Below are 21868 nucleotides of genomic sequence, written 5' to 3' on the forward strand. Positions count from 1 at the left end.
GGAGGAGGAGGAGGATGAGATGGAACTAATAATAATATAAAATAATAATAATAGAATAAATAATAATTAATAATAATGATGATGAGATATGAGATGATGATGATGATATGATGATGATGATGATAATGATGATGAAATGATGATGATGATGACGATGATGATGATGAGGGATGGTTATGATGATGATGATAGGATGATGATGATACTAATAATAATAATAATAATAATAATAATAATAATAATAATAATAATAATAATAATAATAATAATAATAATAATAATAATAATAATAATAATAATAATAATAATAATAATAATAATAACAATAATTAATAACAATATTATAATATAATAACATATAATAATAATAATTAATATAAAATATAATATCATAAAATAAAAAATGATGATGATGAGATGATGAGATAATGATATGTGGTGATGATGATGAGATGGTGAGGATATCATCATAATAATTAATAATAATAATAATAATATAATATTATATATAATAATAATAATAATAATAATAATAATAATAATAATAATAATAATAATAATAATAATAATATCAAAAAGGCATAGAATTTCTTTCCAATCGTGATTTTTTTCCCCATCTGTTATATTATGGTTGCTAAAGATAACCAGTTTCGCGAAGAGAATAGAAGCAAAATCGTGTTGTACTGCGCCGTTTGGAACCTTCTAAAAGCTGGCGGTATACACGAGTTGAATGTATAAAGAGTTATAGAAATTTTAAAGAACAACGATATTATATAGTCGTATATATATATATATATATATATATATATATATATATATATATATATATATATATATATATATAGTGGTCATTTTATTACTTGTCTAGTGACGCCATCATGGACAACAACAGGAAGGGAGTTACAGAAGAATAAAGAAGGGCTTTCACTCTTCAAGACAATGTAACAATACATGGGAAATAACCCTGTCATTATTACACAAACCATAACAATTATGCAGTTATTTCCCATCCATTACAGAAGTTGACCTATTTATTTTTTTAAGAGGGGAAAAATTATGGATTATCGAAGTTGAGCTATAGTCCGATTCATAATTTATATCCAAGCTTAAGAGATAATTTTCACTAAAATTGTCTATTGTATGGCATTGGTCTTTTGCATGCTGCTTATTTGCTCTTTTGAGGTTACCAATTCCATCTTTCAGATGCTTCACAGTAAAATGTCATGGGCCAAAGCCGACGTGTACATGATACATGCTGGGCTGACTTCCGAACCCGCTTATGGGCCTAGTTTAACATTGTTGTAATGGACAATATTTTGCGTCATTTTCTGAGGTTTCCATTACAACAATGAGCCCATAAGGATTTGGTTCATCAGACCTGCAAATTAGTGCACGTCGACCAAAACGGTCATAATTTCAAAATCAGTGGCGTCGAGTAGCAAATTTTTCGGTGTGCACTTTTCGACAAATTCCTCGTAAATTGTAAATGAATGAAACGCCTATACAAGTAAGGTGGGGTAATTCCACACCCATATTCATTAAATTAACCAATTCTTCGCAGAAAGAATGCAAAAAGACCCATTGGATACTGTTTAAAGTTTTAACTGCCTTTCATTTCTATTTCCTGATTGAACACAAGAAGCAGCCACTTGTACTACTGTTGAATTCTGACAATTTTTTGTACACTGGTATTTTAAACCGGAGAGAGGGTACTTTTATCATCTTACACCGTACATACCGTCACATTACTTTACCTTTTCAAAGAAAACAAAACCCACGTGATCAAACAATGGAAACGGAAAGTGGAAAGAGGAGAGGAGGCTTGAAAAGGAAGTGAATCGAGTTGGACAGGTAACTACGATTTTTGCGTCCTTCAACATTAAAAATAATCCCTGGGTTTTAAATTCTACTGAATTCGTTGCTGTTATATACAAAAATTAAAGTAAGGAATGTTCCACTTGTCTGTACTGCCGAATATGAATGACCAACGTCGGCCAGCACCCATTGGTGGTTCTTACTCAAACCTCTTCTTCTTATTATTATTCACTTATTCTTCCTCTTCTTTTTCTTCTAAACCGACTGACTCAGTCACGATTATTGATTGATCACTGTCTACGTATACATATATATGCAGTCTGACATCCAAATACACTTACAGGCCTAGTTTAACATTGTTATAATATTGTAATGGACAATATTTGCGTCATTTTAATTTTAATTTTTTGAGATTTCCGTTATAATAAGTTGTAAGGAATTGGGCAACCAAACCTGCGAATAAGTAATAAGTAGGTACACGTCGATCACTTTCAATGTGCATATTCAAGAAGATTGACCTCTTGTAAAGATAATCTAATCTATTTTTATTTTGATGGAAAATTCAGAGATTACATAGTTATAAAAGAATAAGAGGTGACATGATTGAAGTGTACAAAATGTTAAATGGAAAGTATGACCAAAAAGTTGGTAATCTACTTAAACTCTGGCCCGAGCACTCCGTGAGGACAGGAACAAGGGGCACTTCTAAGAAACTTTTCACATAAAGGGCCAGACTCGATGTGCGCAAGCATAGTTTCGGTGTTAGAGTGGTTCAAGTGTGGAACAGTCTACCAGAGAAAGTTGTCAGTGCTGATTCACTTAACTCATTCAAGAAAGATAAGAAACTTATTGAAGGCGTGCTTCGCAGAGCAACAAAAGTAATTCCTGGGTTGAAAGATAAGCAATATGAGGATAGACTGAAACGTATTGAAATTCCAAGCATGACATACAGACGAGTACGAGGTGATATGATTGAAACATACAAGTTTACACACAGTTTGTATCAAGTCGAGAGTAAACTTTTCGTGTTTGCAAACAATGGAACCAGAGGTCATAATTACAAGCTGCATAAACCAAGGTGTAACACATCGCTTAGGCAACACTACTTTAATCAACGTGTGATCGACCGCTGGAACAGTCTCCCTGAAACGGTGACCAATGCTCCAAGTGTCAACGCCTTCAAAAATAGCTTAGATAGCCACTTAGCAGATTACATGTTTAGCATAGTTGAACCGCCCATTAAGATCCCATCAAAGGGTTAGACTTATATACAGGTCAAAAGATCTGTTAGGGTTAGGGCCTTCAATTTATCAAAAAGTTTATATATTATAGATACAGGTCAAAAGATCTGTTAGGGCTTTTTATTGACTTTTATCTCGATGAACTGAATGCCAAGATCAGCAAAGGCACAAAACGCCTAATACGCTGGAAAACTATACTATACTAACAGACTGGATAGCTATTGGAAAAACCAAGAAATCTTCTATGATTACAAGGCTAGCATCACATTCTGTCTTCACGGTAATCTGCAACCGGAAGAAACAAAGATGACACCTGAGTCCAGCGAAGAGGATCATTGAGAACTTGTGCTGGAAATCATCTCTAAGTATCTCTAAGTATCTAAGTACATATTAGTTTTCTCCAATGACTTAGACAATTCCAAGAAAAAAAATATGCAAAGAGAATGTTATTATTATCATTTATTATTATTATTATTATTATTATTATTATTATTATTATTATTATTATTATTATTATTATTATTATTATTACGCAGTGGATACGTTCATGAATGTAGCCTACCAGGTGAAGCTAGGCTAGGTTCACGGCATTCAAGCTTGATTCGGTAATGGAAGGTTTTGTGTAGAGTTATTCCATATATAGGCGCCGCCCAGGGATGACCAGTGGTCATACATCAACTATCATAGGTTATATATAATACACAGATAAGTATTAAACAATAATATACATTATATTATCAAATATACAAAGATATATAAGTATTCAATAGATTCAAACTTGAAATAATCTGGAGTGGTATATATATACTCACTATTTCAATGTGCAATATTTTTGACAGTTAAGACATCTTCCATAACGAAGAAGCAATTCAGACTCGAGTCTGAAAAGTCTCCCTGGCTATTCGGACTCAAACTCCTATGTGTGCATGAAAACACTGGGAGACACTGTGCGAGCAGTGGGCAAAGAGTGGAACTGATAGTAGCAGAAGGATAGTTCAAAAGAAATTCTGTTTTGCCCGTATCAAACTGACTCATCTGAAACCCCTTATTTGACTGTAGAGGAAGAAGAATTGTTGCCGGTCACACACGATCAGAATACGTATTATTTTGTCCTGAATTTATTTGGACATCGTGTAAATTTGTTAGGAAAGCTTTTCCTTTAACCCTTTCCTTACCATCTGTTTTCAGAATTTTCCCCAAAATTTCACATTGACCCAACACAAAAATATTTTTTTCTTACTCAAACAGAAAAGCAACAAATACATTCTATGCATAATATTGATCAGAAAAATAAACTCTACAACACAGTGTCAGGTTTTATAGCTATAATAAAACATTTTTCTTTAAATTGTGTGATTTACAAAAGAAATTTGAATGATAGAAGTGCTGGTTGGATCGTAACGAATAAGACGATTTTCCTATGGTTGGTAAGGAGAGGGTTGCTTTGATTGACTAATGTTCCTTGCTGATTGTCTTTCTCGTCAAATAAAGCTGGTATAGATACACTACCTGTTGATAGATACTATACTAATGAAAGAGTGACATTGAATATGCTTCGGATGGGAACAATTCAGAAAATGGACGTTTCGGGTACAAACCCTTCATCAGCACAATAGACAAATAAACATTGAAAACAAATAAAATAAATTGTGTCGTCTGGATTCAACGATGGTTGGAGTGTGAATGAAGCGTTAGCATGGTATGGGTTTGTGAGGAGAGAGTTCCAAGGGTGTGATAGAAATGCTGTTTCTGTTGGAAAAAATGAAATTATCACCTGACAGGCATTGTGTCTCGTCCTAAATGTTAAATGTTCTGTTGGCTAGGGACCCATTGTAAAGTGCTTTGAGCATGTTTAGTGGATATTGTGGATATATTATAAAAATGTTCTGTTTACTATATTATCAAACCCTATTAATCATACCGTATGCTTAGAAAATGGAGTCAATAAACACATCGAAGAAATTATGAGGTATGTGCTGAAATTAGAAACAACCCTCATCTTCAATAAAACACAGTAAACTACAGTGCCAACTCGGGGTCAAAGTTTTTTTAAAAAGTATTTAGTTGTTTAACTTTAGTACTATTGCTAATTTTTGTCTGCATGCTGTATGTCTCTACATAAAATAAGTAAGAGAGAAAGAATTTATCTATTTGGTCAGGGTAGTTAAGGAAGTGCATGTTTGATTGAAGTTTGTGTAAAAAAAATGTTTAAAACAACTTTAAAAAGAGATGTGCTTTGAATTGGGGTCAGGGGTTGAACTTTAATGTAGTCCGTGTGCGTATAATTATAATGGTATAATGTAGTATTTGATTTCATTGTAAACTTTGAGATGTGTGTCTTTGAAACAGTGGATTCATTGTTGGGGTATTTGGCAATAACCACTCTAATTATAAGGACTAATACATACGAGACTAGGAACTCACTGCTGTTGCATAGGCTTAATGCTTTTTGTCATGGTCACTCATGGAATCATCCAGGCTTTTGAAATGTATTGTCCCCGAAAGTTTTCTTTATTTTGAATTGTTGTTGCATTCACTATCAAATTATTTTCAGATCGACCAATCATGTCTGATTAAAATTCTTTACAGTAACATTTAGAAAGAGGACACTTTTTAAAATATACATTACAATTTATAATTGAAGAATAAAAAGTCATCTTAGTTGACGTGAAATAAATTAGTGAGCATAAGAAGGCGAAACCCTCGTTGGATGCACAGATCTGATGGAAACCTGACCAAAAACATGTACCCAGCCTTCCAAGGCCATGATCAAGATTTAAAGTGGGCATCTTGATGTGCTGCCATCAAAATGGATGAATGAAAAATTAGATGATTTGATTTGTCTGGTTCTAGTTTTTTTTTTTTTAAATGGATAGCAGAGAATATGTCGACTTGTGAGAAGAATAACGCTCTTCATTTATGTAAGATATAATGCTTTGAGTATACTACTTTTTAATTAAGCATATGCATTGCCTTATTTTATGGAGAGATTTTTAAAAATTGTCCGAGTATGTGGATGGACAAGCATGGAATAGGTGTGTAGCTTTCCTATGACGCTGCTGTGTTTTATATGTGTTACATTTATCTTAAAACAAGTGTTTCTCGGTTTTCTCTGTCTTTAATTCTAGAGAAAGACGTCACCATCATGGAAAAGACTTTTAAGATAGGACGACCTATTCACAATACAGATCCACCCATTCAATACAAAACTGGACACCCGGTAAGTGGAAAAAACGATTCCCATACCGAAGAAAAATCTCACAGACATGAAATATTGAAAAACTGTAAAGTTGGTCGACCAGAGCCCACTCGAATTGCGAGACCATCAACCCCAAAGTCCACTTCACAATCCCCATCACACTCTAATTCAAGCTCACCTCCAAATTACAAAGCCCCATCTCCACAATCCAATGTCAAAACACATCCAAATTCCACGACTCCCAGTTTACCCAGTCGAGCCCCTCCGCTCCTTTCCTCATCTAAAGATTCAACAGTGCAAGCAATGTGTAAGTTATCGTCTTCGCTCCAAACTCTGGCTGTCCCGGATCCTGAGTGGAAGCCATCACCAAAGACATCTAGAAAGAGCTGTCCTCAACCGAAGAGTCCAAAGCCGGTCCGTCAATCCAGGAGGAAAGCTAACTCTGAAGGAGGGATGTTGTCAACCAGCAGTGGATCTGTCACACCTGTGAGTTTTAGCACTTTATATTTTCATTTGTAAAGCAATCTGTCTTGGAAAGAGATGATAGGGAAGTGGATAGTATAGTCAGTGGTAGATGGAAAATCCTTCAATGTTGGAAAGGGGGGAGGGGGGGGGGATGACCTCTGGGCTGATTCTATATTTATCTACATGGTTGCATCTTCTTTCCAATTTTATTTGTTCTCTCTTCCATGTGATTTTATTTCCTTGTTATGGAATGAGGTCATTTGATCTTACCAGGCCTGGATGTCGTTTTGTTTTGTTTTTTAAAATGTATTCTTTTTATAAATCATATCTGAATCATACATTTTATTTAGTCATTGATTCATTATTGGTTCCATTTGAGTGAGCTCCCCCCGTCTAAAATCCTGTGAAATGTCCAATTTGGCAATCTGGAGGAAAAGTTTTTTTAAAAACCTACAAAAAACGTTGGTCTGTTTATATGTTTGGAATGGCCCTTGTATTTTACAGGATTATGACTTTTTGACCATCAAATAATAACAAGGAACAGACAAATAGATTTTATTAAATGTGTCAGTGCATGACATAATCAGTTTGAAGGTGAAAATTTTAGATTTGCTTTTTTTTCCCCATTTTCTGAAAGAATATGCTCCCCAGAGTGTTTTAATCTTTATTTGAATTAAATTGGGTGATTTTTCATGAAGTTATTTTCAGATGTATGGGGAAGGTATCCGGCAACTTTTCTCAAATTTCATACTTTTTCAACTTGACTAGCTAGCTATAAAAGATATTTAGAAGTGATATTAAGCTTTGATATTTCCTGAAGATGTACAAAAAGGGTTGGTTTAATCATTTATGACAAGAACTCATTTTTGGTAAAAATTGACCTTCTAACTAAACTTGGCAATATCTCAGTTCAAATCTTTTCACCATCCGACTGATTATGTCATTCACTGTAACAAATGTAAGTTTTAATGTTTAGCTTTTATCAATCTAGATTACATTTTATAATAAACCAGACATTCTACCATTTTGGGTCATGACGTCAGTGCGTGTTAGGTTGTCCTGTTTTAGCTATTTGAAATGTTGGCCGCTGTGTAAGGGTTTTAAACTAAAAGCACACATAATTAGCAGAGAAATAGTGTTGATTCCACGAGCTAGATATGACTATCCTGTGTGGGGGTACATTGGCTCATTTAGGCACCTCCAGATTTTGGTATTAGTAACTATTATTGGCTCATTTAGGCACCTCTAGATTTTGGTATTAGTAACCATTATTGGCTCATTTAGGCACCTCTAGATTTTGGTATTAGTAACTATTCTTGGCTCATTTAGGCACCTCTAGATTTTGGTATTAGTAACTATTCTTGGCTCATTTAGGCACCTCTAGATTTTGGTATTAGTAACTATTATTGGCTCATTTAGGCACCTCTAGATTTTGGTATTACTAACCATTATTGGCTCATTTAGGCACCTCTAGATTTTGGTATTAGTAACCATTATTGACTCATTTAGGCACCTCGAGATTTTGGTATTAGTAACCATTATTGACTCATTTAGACACCTCCAGATTTTGGTATTAGTACCCATCATGGCTCATGTAGGCACCTCTAGATTTTGGTATTAGTAACTATTCTTGGCTCATTTAGGCACCTCCAGATTTTGGTATTAGTAACCATTATTGACTCATTTAGGCACCTCTAGATTTTGGTATTAGTAACTATTCTTGGCTCATTTAGGCACCTCTAGATTTTGGTATTAGTAACTATTCTTGGCTCATTTAGGCACCTCTAGATTTTGGCATTAGTAACCATTATTGACTCATTTAGGCACCTCTAGATTTTGGTATTAGTAACTATTATTGGCTCATTTAGGCACCTCTAGATTTTGGTATTACTAAACATTATTGACTCATTTAGGCACCTCTAGATTTTGGTATTAGTAACTATTCTTGGCTCATTTAGGCACCTCTAGATTTTGGTATTACTAACCATTATTGACTCATTTAGGCACCTCTAGATTTTGGTATTAGTATTAGTAACTATTCTTGGCTCATTTAGGCACCTCTAGATTTTGGTATTACTAACCATTATTGACTCATTTAGGCACCTCTAGATTTTGGTATTAGTAACTATTATTGGCTCATTTAGGCACCTCTAGATTTTGGTATTACTAACCATTATTGACTCATTTAGGCACCTCTAGATTTTGGTATTAGTACCCATCATGGCTCATTTAGGCACCTCTAGATTTTGGTATTAGTAACTATTCTTGGCTCATTTAGGCACCTCTAGATTTTGGTATTAGTAACCATTATTGACTCATTTAGGCACCTCTAGATTTTGGTATTAGTAACTATTATTGGCTCATTTAGGCACCTCTAGATTTTGGTATTACTAACCATTATTGGCTCATTTAGGCACCTCTAGATTTTGGTATTAGTAACCATTATTGGTTAGAATGGAGAAGAATTAAAGAAGCTGATATACAGAGAAGTGGTAAGACCTGGAATGAAATAAAAAAGTTAGCTCGGGATAGAGAAGGATGGAAACTGTTGGTCTGTGGCCTATACCCTGACCCAGGGTGAAAAAGGCAATGATGATGATGATGTTGATGATAGAGAAGGATGGAAACTGTTTGTCTGTGGCCTATACCCTGACCCAGGGTGAAAAAGGCAATGATGATGATGATGATGATGTTGATGATAGAGAAGGATGGAAACTGTTTGTCTGTGGCCTTTACCCTGACCCAGGGTGAAAAAGGCAATGATGATGATGATGATGATGTTGATGATAGAGAAGGATGGAAACTGTTTGTCTGTGGCCTATACCCTGACCCAGGGTGAAAAAGGCAATGATGATGATGATGATAGAGAAGGATGGAAACTGTTTGTCTGTGGCCTATACCCTGACCCAGGGTGAAAAAGGCAATGATGATGACGATGATGATGTTGATGATAGAGAAGGATGGAAACTGTTTGTCTGTGGCCTATACCCTGACCCAGGGTGAAAAAGGCAATGATGATGATGATGATGTTGATGATAGAGAAGGATGGAAACTGTTTGTCTGTGGCCTATACCCTGACCCAGGGTGAAAAAGGCAATGATGATGATGATGATGATGTTGATGATAGAGAGGGATAGAAACTGTTTGTCTGTGGCCTATACCCTGACCCAGGGTGAAAAACGCAATGATGATGATGATGATGATGTTGATGATAGAGAGGGATAGAAACTGTTTGTCTGTGGCCTATACCCTGACCCAGGGTGAAAAAGGCAATGAGGATGATGAGCCATTATTGACTCATTTAGGCCCCTCTAGATTTTGGTATTAAATGGAAATTATCTCACACTCTCAATTTTTTTTTTTTTTATTATTTCTATTTTCTATAAGTCCCAACTAGTAATGCTGTCTTTAGAGAGTGGAGTCATCGTCAACCTCTACGCCCATCGGAAGAAACCAGAAACAATGACTCTTTGTTTGTGGAGCAATCTGGGAGAACTTGTTTTCCTGCGTTCTCTCAGCTCTAAGGCTTTCATTACAGGTACCTCTCTCTCTCTCTCTCTCTCTCTCTCTCTCTCTCTCTCTCTCTCTCTCTCTCTCTCTCTCTCTCTCTCTCTCTCCTCTCTCCTCTCTCTTTCTCTCTCTCTCTCTCACAATAAGCAGAACGAAACGGATTCAGATTCAGGTGTCTTGATTCAGTTTTGAATATGTGTTAAAAGACAATTAATAAGGAAATTTCATATTTTTTGTTTAAAAAAAGTGGTATGCAGTTCTTAGCTGATGCATATTGCATAGCTGGTGTGGGACTCATTTTTACAAGCTCTGAGTGGAGTAAAGTTTGCAGCTATACGGTCTTGTGCGGCTATGTGGTCTTGTGGTAAGACACTTGCTTTTGAGTCGGAAGGTCCTGGGTTCGAGCCACGCTTGGCGCATAGTTGAGTCTTTTGAAAAGGCTCTTTGCTCACATTCTCTCTCGCCGTACTTAGGTGTAAAATGAGTACCTGGCCAGTGTTTTCTCTGCCCCCCAAAAAATGTAATATCACCAAACAGTCGTTATGTCTTGTAAAACCCTTAAAAACAAAGACAAAAACAAATATTGCCAGGCAGAGCAGAGAGAAAAAATAAATTAACTAACAAACAAAAATTCAGCCTGTCTCGACCGGGAATCGAACCTCAGGCCTCCTGATTACTGGTCAGTAATGCTACCATTACACCACAGATATATTACCTAACAGTTTTTCACAGTTTCATACAAACCTTTTTAGATTTCTATCCTACACCAATGCCAGCTCCCCAATTTGTCACAGTATTTTTATTCTCTTATTTCTCACTTCATTTCCCAGTGAAATTAGATGAAGTAAAAGAGATCTGTAAAGATTCTCGACAGCGACTCAATCGAAGCTTTGAAGACTTTTCATCCCGAGATGTCTCAGACCCCATCATCACCATTTACTACGGGACTGGCTTCATGCTCAACTTGGTCTCTTTTTCTCTGATAAAAAAAAAATCTGAAGGTGAGGGAAATATCATGGCCCTTTTTCTCTTTTCCATGAATTAATAGCAGCCATTTTTTTTCCTTCTAAAAACTTAAAATCTATTTCATTGATCTTGAAATTTCTGTGTTGATGGTATGCATTAAAGTAATAGACCCACCAGTTCTGTTCCTCCTCTTCTCCCCCCCACCCACACTCTCAGATGAATTTTACCGTCACACAAAACTATTTGAAATATTGAATGTTTAAAATCTGTTTGAGATAATTTATTGTGAACTAATCACTCGTCTGGCAGTCTAAAAACAAGAATAAAGAGCTCAGTGACGTCAGCTTTATTCGTGTTATAAGCTGGTGATAATCAATAATGATATTTTCAACACTTCCCTTTTGTTGTTAGATTCATATTTAGGTTGCCTTTATGATTTTTTATAGGGTTTTTTTTTTTTTTTGGTAATATTATCACATTTTACAAAATCTCATTTCATTTTTAATTGCAAAACAAAGGCATAGGTGTCTTCAACCTTTCAGTTTTACTGAAAATTTCAAACAGGACCAATAATTTGAGTGTGTGTTGTGTGTGTGTGTGTGTGTATTTTGGTTGGGTAGAAGTGGGGGGTGGGGGGGGGGGGGCAATGACAAATTAACCACCATCAATGTCTCTGTAATAAAAAAGTAGTCCTTCAGAGCCATTGGGTCCATGGAGCCAGAGATTATCTCGTATAGCGTGATACGGTCATTAGCAAAACAAAGTAGTCCTTAGAGCCATTGGGTCCATGGAGCCAGAGATTATCTCGTATAGCGTGATACGGTCATTAGCAAAACAAAGTAGTCCTTAGAGCCATTGGGTCCATGGAGCCAGAGATTATCTCGTATAGCGTGATACGGTCATTAGCAAAACAAAGTAGTCCTTAGAGCCATTGGGTCCATGGAGCCAGAGATTATCTCGTATAGCGTGATACAGACAATAGCAAAAAAATCTCGACTGCATCTGGGATCGATCTCAGTCCCTTTGCGTGTGAAGCGAGTGCTCTACCAACTGAGCTATTGGGACCCCCCTCTCTGTAATAATCCAGTGCTTTTATGTTTTGTAAGGAATTTACAAGTGCTGTGGAAATATCACATTAAAAAACAAATGGATGACAAATATATTATCTTCGTCATCTTCATCTCACTCTTCCTGTTAGTCCAATGCAAAGAGCATCTTTCAACATTCATCTTTCTTGTGAACGTTTAAGTAATGAAGACAACAAAACATCCTGTTCTTGAATAAAGTAAATTCTAAGCTGCTAGAAGCTGTGAACTTTTAAAAGTAATGTACAAGGAATGTAACAGCTTCAGAAAAAGAACAAAGTGCTAAACACAGAATATTTCAGCTTTAAAACCCTTCTTCAGCCAACAATAAAACCTGTAATATATTTCATGTTAAATCAAGATAGATCTGGGAAAAGTTCTCCTCCTGTCTGGAAAAAATGATGGCAAAAATTTAATCAGAGATTTTCATGTTAGAATTTTCATTTCGAAGTTCTTATACTTATATTCATTTTTGTACATTTCATTTTCCTGAATAAGTGATATTCGTAATCTTTATTCAGTGATTAACATTAGATAATATCAATACAAGAAAAGTGAGCAGCAAGGAGTTTTGAGTGAAAATAAATCGTATACGATTTTTACAATCTTACTTTTTGGAATTCCGGACATGTTCCCAACCACTGCACGGGTTTGCGAGTACGCGTTGGGGCCAAAGTTCGATTCCAAAACGCAAGAGTGTAAGAAATTTATTCTACCCCTAAATCAATTCCTATTTCGTCATTTTTTGAATAAAAGGCATCTTCAAAAACACTTAAATGATATTCTTTTTTAAGAATCAAATTTTTGGTGAAATGTAACGATTTTTAATCTGACGTCACAAATTATTATTGAAAACATGATATCATTACACATTACTGTTTAGGTAGAGGGGTGGAATAACAGTAATTCTTTCACACTGTAATCAAATCACTGGTTCTTTGACATTTACAACTTTGAACTGCAGAATGTATACATCTCTGCAGTCTAATCTATTATTTTTTTATTTTTTTTTTTGGGGGGGGGGGGGGGGGGGGGATTAGAAACAAAATTAACAGTTAAATTTCTTCAGGTCATTTTACAAATATTCTTTTATCGATATGAAAATTTATTTGAATGTAAATTAACTGTAAATTACTACTGGAATAAGTCTGAGATCTCATTGATGAATGAGATTTTATGCCCCATTGGGTACAATTTGTGTAATGAGGGATTTGTTACTTGTATAGCAACTTCCATGAAAACCTCAGAGTGTTTTACAAACACAGCTGGGCAGGCGTAACATTCAAGACGACACACGCTACATTCACAAGTCCACTCAAACAAATCCACCCAAGCCATTGGGTATAAACCACGGTTATTCAAAAATACAGTACAAGTATGAAGTGTCAAAAGTTTTCTATAGAAGTGGAAGAAAGAACAGGGAAGTAAAATCTAGTTTGTTTATTTGGAGTGTCATCGCCAACAATTTCAATTAATCTCTTCATTTTAATTTCTTCCTCCAACACTTTTGCACAAATAGTTTTTGTTTGCAGCATGATACACTATTCATAATGTTCTATTTCATGATTCTCTCCCTTATAAAGATATTTTCTTCCGTTGAGAACACTGAGGACACGTGCACAACTTGGTAATATATGTATAATGCAACCTTTATACATCTTAATAGGTGTTGGTTGATATTGTTATTTTGCTCCTCACGTTTTGAATTCTGTATTGCATGTCAATCAACCGCATGTTGTATTTTATTTCTTTTGGTTTTCCTTGTTTTGTTTTTTGTTTTAATCGGTTATATTGTTGATGATCTTAACTCTCTCGAGTTCACCTTCATTGAAAATCAAACAAATTTGATTGATTTTCCATGCAAATGAACTCGAGAGAGTTAATTCAATTTACATGTATGTTTGCTGGCCTGTCACTCATCTTGATAGGATTTAGGTTTACATATTCGGTGAAAAGAAAAAGATGTGGGTGTTCAAATTCCATTTAAAAATTATTTGTTTCTATCGGGTTTCAATTGTAATGAAATCGGGCCATTTAAGTAGCGCTTTCTGTTTTTCTGACCATTGAATCTAAATCTAAGACAGTTGAGTAGAAGAGGGAATGAAAGAGTTTTTTTCTAAGTAAATGTAGTTGTCCAGGACCACAAGGCCTAAGGACCTTCTGTTTTTCCCAGTTTCTGTAGTGTAAAAAAAGACATTAACAATTGCTTGTCACTCTTTGGATAAGATGCTAATTTATCATAAAGTATTTTCCACTAGTCCCTAACAGATCCTATGACCTACTCACTGTTTGGTGGACAAAGGCCTTTGAAGAAGAAAAAAAACCAGGCAAAACAATATTTTTTAAAATCCCAAAATCATACTGCATTTTGGACAAATGGCAGCCACTTTGGTCTTAAGGCCAATCCTCTACCAACTAAGCTATCGTCAACCACATGATTTTGTGAAAATGGGTTAAGTGCTATATCATAGATTTCAACTCCCCCCCCCCCCCCCCCCCCCCCTCTCTCTCTCTCTCTCTCCTGCTTAAAACTCAGACTTTTTGGGAAAGAAAATTGTTTCGTGTTTGCTGTATAGTTTGACAGATTTGTTTCAGTGTTGGATGTTTTGTTTTTGTTTTTTTAATGGGTCATGCAACTGTTTATTTCAATTTATGTAGCGGCAAGGAAAATCAGTCATAATGACAATTTTTTAAAGAACTTTTACAGATAAAATTCATTTTGTGAATCTACACTCTTTTATATAAGTATTTTGTTTTCTTTTGAATGTCATAATTACCTATCGAGACCAAGTCATGGTCATTAACATAGCAACTCAATAAATTGAGATATTTGAAAAATGAAAAGTTAAAACTGATAAATTGTATCGTGTTAAAAATAATTTTTTTAAATTTACAAACTTTGAGTACTCTTTTACTTGAAAGAGGTTTTAAATAATTTGAGGAAAAATTAAATCTTCTTTGCTATAAATGAATCGATGCAATTGTCAAAACTCATACGGTCAGAATCAAATTATAAAACAATAATAATAAATAATAATAGCAATGACAAATACTGATAATTGCTGGCTTGCGAGATCCAGATAATTTTCTTGCAACACCAAACATTTGTGATATTGTCGTTTGTTTTGTGATTAATGATAAAGCATGCTGGTGGCTGGAGTGCAATGCTAGAATAGTCCATTTTTATTGGGTTTTGAAAATTCTCTTGTGTAAACTATAATCTCTCTTCTTCTTTTTTCTTCCTTAAGCTAATACATGACACATTTCGACACTAGTTGAGTTGGATGCTGGCAATTGAATTAACTCGCTCAATCCTAGAGATTTTTGCTACTTTTCAAAATTGGTATAAAAACTGTATTTAAAAATGACGATGTACAAAGATAGTTTTATTCAACTACCATTAACATGTAAAAACTAAAATCTTTATCTTTGATACCACGCCTATAATTTATCTGATAAAAATGTAAGAAATAGGCATGGGGTAAAAATAACCCAGGCAAACTACAGATATAGTCGGTGTTAGGGTTGAGTGAGTTAAAAGCAGATCTAACAGACCGACTTACACAATCTTTACTTGGTGGACAGATGGGCAGAAGAATTTTTAAAAGGTCCAAAGGGAGATAATCCTAAAGAAAAAAAGTTATACTGAATTTATTGTATTATGTTTTTTCTGATTGTTTAAACAATTTTCTACCTACTTAAAATTCACATTTTCAGACAGGCTTTCTTTTAACTATGTGTATAATTAGCGATGTTTGTGTACTGTGTTAGGGCTTAATCTTTGTTAAGCGCCCAGTCCTCCAGATGAAGGGATATTTGGCCCACTATAAATCTATACCATTATTATTATTATTATTATTATTATTATTATTATTATTATTATTATTATTATTATTATTATTATTATTATAAAGGGAATATAGATAACATGATGCGGCTAAATTTTTTTTTGTTTCGACTAATGGGACTAGACCACAGCTGACTGGTCTATATGTATCTGTGATTGGTTCATTTAAAGGCAATGGAGGTAGAAACGTATAGCGTGCTGGTGGCTGGACTCGGTCTAGATGTATCTGTGGTATGGTTCATTTAAAGGCAATGGAGGTAGAAACGTATAGCGTGCTGGTGGCTGGACTCGGTCTAGATGTATCTGTGATTGGTTCATTTAAAGGCAATGGAGGTAGAAAAGTATAGCGTGCTGGTGGCTGGACTCGGTCTAGATGAATCTGTGGTATGGTTCATTTAAAGGCAATGGAGGTAGAAAGTATAGCGTGCTGGTGGCTGGACCCGGTCTAGATGTATCTGTGGTATGGTTCATTTAAAGGCAATGGAGGTAGAAAGGTATAGCGTGCTGGTGGCTGGACCCGGTCTAGATGAATCTGTGGTATGGTTCATTTAAAGGCAATGGAGGTAGAAAAGTATAGCGTGCTGGTGGCTGGACTCGATGCTAGAATTTTTTATGTTAATTTGTTTGTTTTTTTAAAAATTTTTACAGAGTTGATATCTCTCATATTAGTTATCTGTCACGATGTTGTTTTCTGTCTTAATCGTGAAATTTGATTAAATAACCGATATTTTCTGCATGAGAAAAGTCATAGAATCGATGCTGCTTCCAATATTGTGAATTTCGTATTCTCATCATTTGTGACCAACAGTGTCAAGATGGTATTATGTTGGAGTGAACTCTCAGCTGAAAATGGAATTTAGAATAAAAATCACAGGAATCAGGTGGCGTGAGCTCTTTTTTGTTAACAAAGTGACATTCATTATTTTTAGTATAGTATAATATCAATTTCACTCAAAGATTCATAATTTAGACATAGTGTTCGGTTTGTGTGTCGTGTCCATAACAACATAATATGATACCATTTTGAGTCAAGTGTTTACTTTAAATTCGGTATTAATGAATGGACCACCAGATGAATATGCTGTGTTCCAAATGATCTTAAATAAGTTAAAATTGTTGAAATGTAATTGAAGTCATGGTCAGCTGTATAGATATTGAAGGAACGACTAAAGTGGAGCACGGATATAAAAAACAGCCCCTGTAAAAAAACAAACAAAAAAGTTGTTTTTATCAGTAGCTCTGTATTTAATTAGAATAGCTAAGGGGGAAATTAGGGCATAGTTATGTGTTGATTATATTTATAAATTTGTTTCAAGTGTGTTGGTTATTAGTGTTCTCAACTCACAGTATAAAGCTTGCATCACTTAGTTTGGCACTCAAATAATAACCTCACATGAATATATTGTACCCGTTTAGAACATTGAAGTAACTGCAAACATGGAACCTTTTGAAATCGTAGGGATTAAAAGAGATTGTATTAGTCCTAAGCAAAGGATATATGAGTAGTTGACTTTCAAAACGTACTAAGTCCCATTTTCATCATGTAAAGAGTACCGCAATTTTTTGTCATTCATTTCTGGGTGGCATTCCTGACCTCCCATAGTGGACACTGAGGCACTTACTCTGTCTTCTATCCCCCTATATCTGTTTTCCAACATGCTCTCTGTCTTTGTCTTGGGATGAGATTACGGTTTTGTCCTGACACTGGCCGGATATCGTAGCTGGGAGGGAAACAGTCGAATGTACAGTTTTGTTTTCCTTGCAAATCATCTCTGTTATTCACTATATTATGTTTTTTTCACGTGTTATATATGATTTGTAAACATTTGAGTGTGTTCCTCTTATTGGGTACATGTGCTTGTGTCTGGATGAGAGTTTTAGGCGATTTCAAACTAAGTACTTTGATAGTGTGCTCTTGGAATCTACATCTGTTCCCTATTTGAACCAATTCCCCTTTGTCTTACCTTTTCTTGGGTGCTTTAATTGTAATTCTATAACTTTTTACTATCCCATTTTCTTCCTTTTTACTGGCGCTGATATGGCCTTAAAAACACATAAACATAAGCCTCATTTTCATCATTCAAAGAAAACCGCAATTTTTGACACTCATTTATTGACTTAAAGAGGAAAATACTTGAGTGTTTTGAGACTCCAAATTTTCTCTGGTGATTCTATGGAGTCAAAAAGATAGCCTTGCCTTTATCAATTCAAATAAAGTGAAACGCCATAAATTTCAAAATCAGCCCTTTTAAGGGCCATAAAATAATTCAGATTGACTTCCCTTGTTATTATTGTTATCTTGCATTTTCTATTTGTTTCCCTTTCAATTTTTGAAAAGACTGATTCCTCAACATGGCACTTATATCGACATTTTACTTTTGGTCCCAACGATGTTGTCCTCGACTGTAGTACTTGACTGTGGAGCGTTGAGAATGATGACGACAAATAAACCAAATAAAATGTGTGCAGAATTACTGATTTGTTGATTTAGCTTCTTTTTTTTTTAAAGAAGGAAATTTAATGTCCGACAGGTCAGAATTATTTTATCCACACATCACAAGGTATTTTTATGCTTTCAATGTCAATTGCACTTAGTATACTTTAAGGTTGTAGGGCATTAAGCTTATAATTAATTAATTAATGTTGTCTTGTGTCATTTTTACAGTGCAAAAAAAGTATATAAACACTCATATTTTCTCTGATTGTCTATTTTTCCTCACCTCTGAATATCCTTGGCAGGTTGTCTAGTTGTGTGTGCTGAGGGTCTAAAATCGTCCACGTCAATAAGACTACAATGTCATTATACGCATATGATAATCATATCTGAAATGTATGACGTGCGGTTATGTGGTCTAGTGGTATGGTATGACACTCTCTTTCGGATCAGAAGGTTCTGAGTTTGAGCCTTGCTTGGCGCTTAGTTGAGTCCTTGGAAAAGGCTCTTAACTCACATTCTCTCACCGTACTCAGGTGTAAAATGAGTACCTGGCCGTTAACAGAGTTGTCTCTTTCGGAAAAAATTGTAATATCACCTGACAGGCGTCATGCCTCGTTCTCCCTGTTACATGTTGCTGTTGGTCAGGGACCCCTTGTAAAGCGCTTTGAGCACATTAAGTGGATATTGCGCTATATAAAAGCTCAAAAAGCTGAAATATTTCTGTGTTGACTTTACAAGAGACAAATCTGGACTCTTGTGCAAAGTTGATGTATCTGTATCGGTTTATGTATCTACAGCTGATCTCATTGATGAGCATTATACTGAAGGTGTCCCGTATTCTCCGAAAAACAAAGCTGTAATTTCACTGCCTAAAACATGAAAGAGTAGATTTTAAAAATTCACTAAATGGCGTCTGAGGTGAGGGTGTTGATGTCGATGTTGTCAATCTATTATCTGTACTGCACTGTAGTTTATGTTTTCACCTTTTACCCAATCTGTGTCGTGTTGTAATGTCACATTTTGTTCAACATAAGACAGGGATATCCATTTTTTTTCTATAATCACCATGTTTTGAAGATTATCATCTTAATTAGTAAATTTTTTAAAAAATTGTTACAGCTATTTTTGTTTTGTTTGTTTTTCTTACATGCACTGAAATATCTTACTTGTTACTTCTGACTACGAAATACTGTGCAACCTTGATATAACGACATCGTCGGGACCGAGAAAACGTGTTGTTATAGAGGGATGTCTTTACAGAGAGGTTTCCTATGTGTGTATATCAGGAGGTGTTTTGGGTCTTGTGTAGTGAATGTATACTTTTTCATTTTCCCTCTGTAGTTTATCCGGGCTTGGGACTGGCAATGAATGGAAATGGAGAGTGGACAAAGGATTTATAAACAGTCCAGTGTTGACCTGTCACAGGCATTCATTGGGTGAAAGGCGAGCCCATTACTTGATTGGCTGCGGTGTTGTACAAATGTGACTATTGATTGGCTGAAAAAGAAGCGTTTTCATTGGCTACAATAAGAACTAGCTCTGGGCTTATTACGAGTAGACAACATACATAGAATGGAAGATACCACTTGTAATAGTTACGAACAATTTCATGGTAGACAAACACCTTCAAGGTTTGTCAGACCAGAAATGTCGTTATAAGGGGTTTTGCTGAAATGTACGTCGCTATAGAGGGGTTTTTATTACTAATGATATATAGTAAAATAAAATGGGACCTGAGTACCATGTCGTTATACAGGGAATGTCGCTATAACGGATGTCGTTACATCAGGGTTGCACTGTACTTCCGTTTACAATGGTCTGGAATGACAATTTATATTTTGGAATTTCAACTTTTTGATAATGAGAGAAATAATTTGACATACAGGATAGTCCTAGCCACTAGGGTGTTGAAAATAGAGACAAAATGATAGGAAGTTGCGTTCATAATCTAAATATTTATGGTTAATAATCTCTTTTTATATTCACACAATGTTCTTTTCACCAAGGACATTTTCTAGTGTATGAATAACTTCATATTTGCAATACAGTGAGATGTGATGATTAATTTAACATGTTTCCGATTCTCAAACTAATTCAAGAATTTAGTAACAATTATTCAGAGATATTTGTTTTGTTTTTTCTTGGCCTGTCAACAGCTATGAAAGATTTGTAATTTGAAAACGTTTTTTTTTTGTCATTTGCCTTGATTGTAAATTGATTCTAGTAACTTATTTTCTTCTCCTCACTTCTCATTATCTCTGTCATTAAAGTAACATTTTTGTGATAATAACTAATTTTTTTTTTCTATCTAACTCACCAAAAATTGTGAATGAGTCCCAATAACTCTTTATTTACGGGGTCTGATTGTACAAGAACAACATATCTTACCACTGGTGAGGGTAACTTGCATGTTATGTAATGATCTTTTGGTGAAAGTAAGTGGGTATTCCCAATAAGTCGATCAAATAAGGGAGGAAAGGTAGATTTTAGAATTCGATTGTGGTGTTATAATATTTTGTGAACCATTGTTAAAAACTTTAGAGATCCCAACTAGATGGGTCTTTTTAAAAAAAATTGATTTATTTGTTTACTAATTTATTTGTACAATTTACAGAAGAAGATTGTTTAAACTCATTTACTATAGCAAACATATTATGTAAATTGATGTGGGCAGGTTTAAAATTGTTTTAAAAATGCACCATTGGATGTGCTTGATTTTAAGTTCTGTTTGAGTTTATGGCATTCTATATCTGTCTCTGTTGTCTGAGAAAAGCACATCGTTGGTGTCTGCCTCAAACCATGTAAGGGCGAGAGGTGATACTAGCCTTCTAGAAGACGTGGACTGTAAAAAGTAATAAACAAAAATGAATATAACAGCTTCAAAAAAGAACGAAATACCAAACACAGAACGTTTCGGGCTCAAAACCCTTCTTCAGCCAACAACAAAAAACAATAAAGACATAAATACATTACTCAATTCCAGATAGACGACAGAGATTCTGTCGTTCCGTTTTTGGTATTTTGTTCTTTTTTTAAAAGCTGTCATATTCATTTTTGTTTATTACTTTTTAAGGGCATGAGCGGTGGTTTTGATTTTTTTTTTAATTTAAAAAAGCTCTGATCACATGTTCAGATCACATGACCATTCCTGCCAATGAACGGCTTTGTTGTTAGTCTTTGTTGGTCTTAAGGGTAGGGGAGGGGTTGATGTAAGTTCAAAAAAAAATTTGACTGTACATGGTGCTTGCATGGTTAAAGTCAGGCGTCAATGATATGAGTTGTTGTCTGGTCGTATTACAATCT

At 35.0% G+C, this 21868-nt stretch overlaps 1 protein-coding gene across 1 annotated transcript in view; it reads left to right on the forward strand.

Annotated features, from left to right (window-relative positions):
* Positions 1-1784: 1784 nt before the first annotated feature.
* LOC144976195 (1-phosphatidylinositol 4,5-bisphosphate phosphodiesterase gamma-1-like) overlaps positions 1785-21868 on the forward strand; it is a 74809-nt gene continuing 54725 nt past the window's right edge. The window contains exons 1-4 of the mRNA XM_078920377.1: positions 1785-1851; positions 6185-6741; positions 10108-10258; positions 11061-11231. Coding sequence (XP_078776503.1) covers positions 6202-6741; positions 10108-10258; positions 11061-11231 — 862 coding nt within the window. The 5' untranslated portion in view covers positions 1785-1851; positions 6185-6201. The remainder of the gene's footprint in view (positions 1852-6184; positions 6742-10107; positions 10259-11060; positions 11232-21868) is intronic.

This window comes from Berghia stephanieae, chromosome 7 (genome assembly GCF_034508935.2).
Source record: "Berghia stephanieae isolate SIO BIC M18660-M18661 chromosome 7, UCSD_Bste_1.3, whole genome shotgun sequence".
NCBI classification, from domain to species: domain Eukaryota; kingdom Metazoa; phylum Mollusca; class Gastropoda; order Nudibranchia; family Aeolidiidae; genus Berghia; species Berghia stephanieae.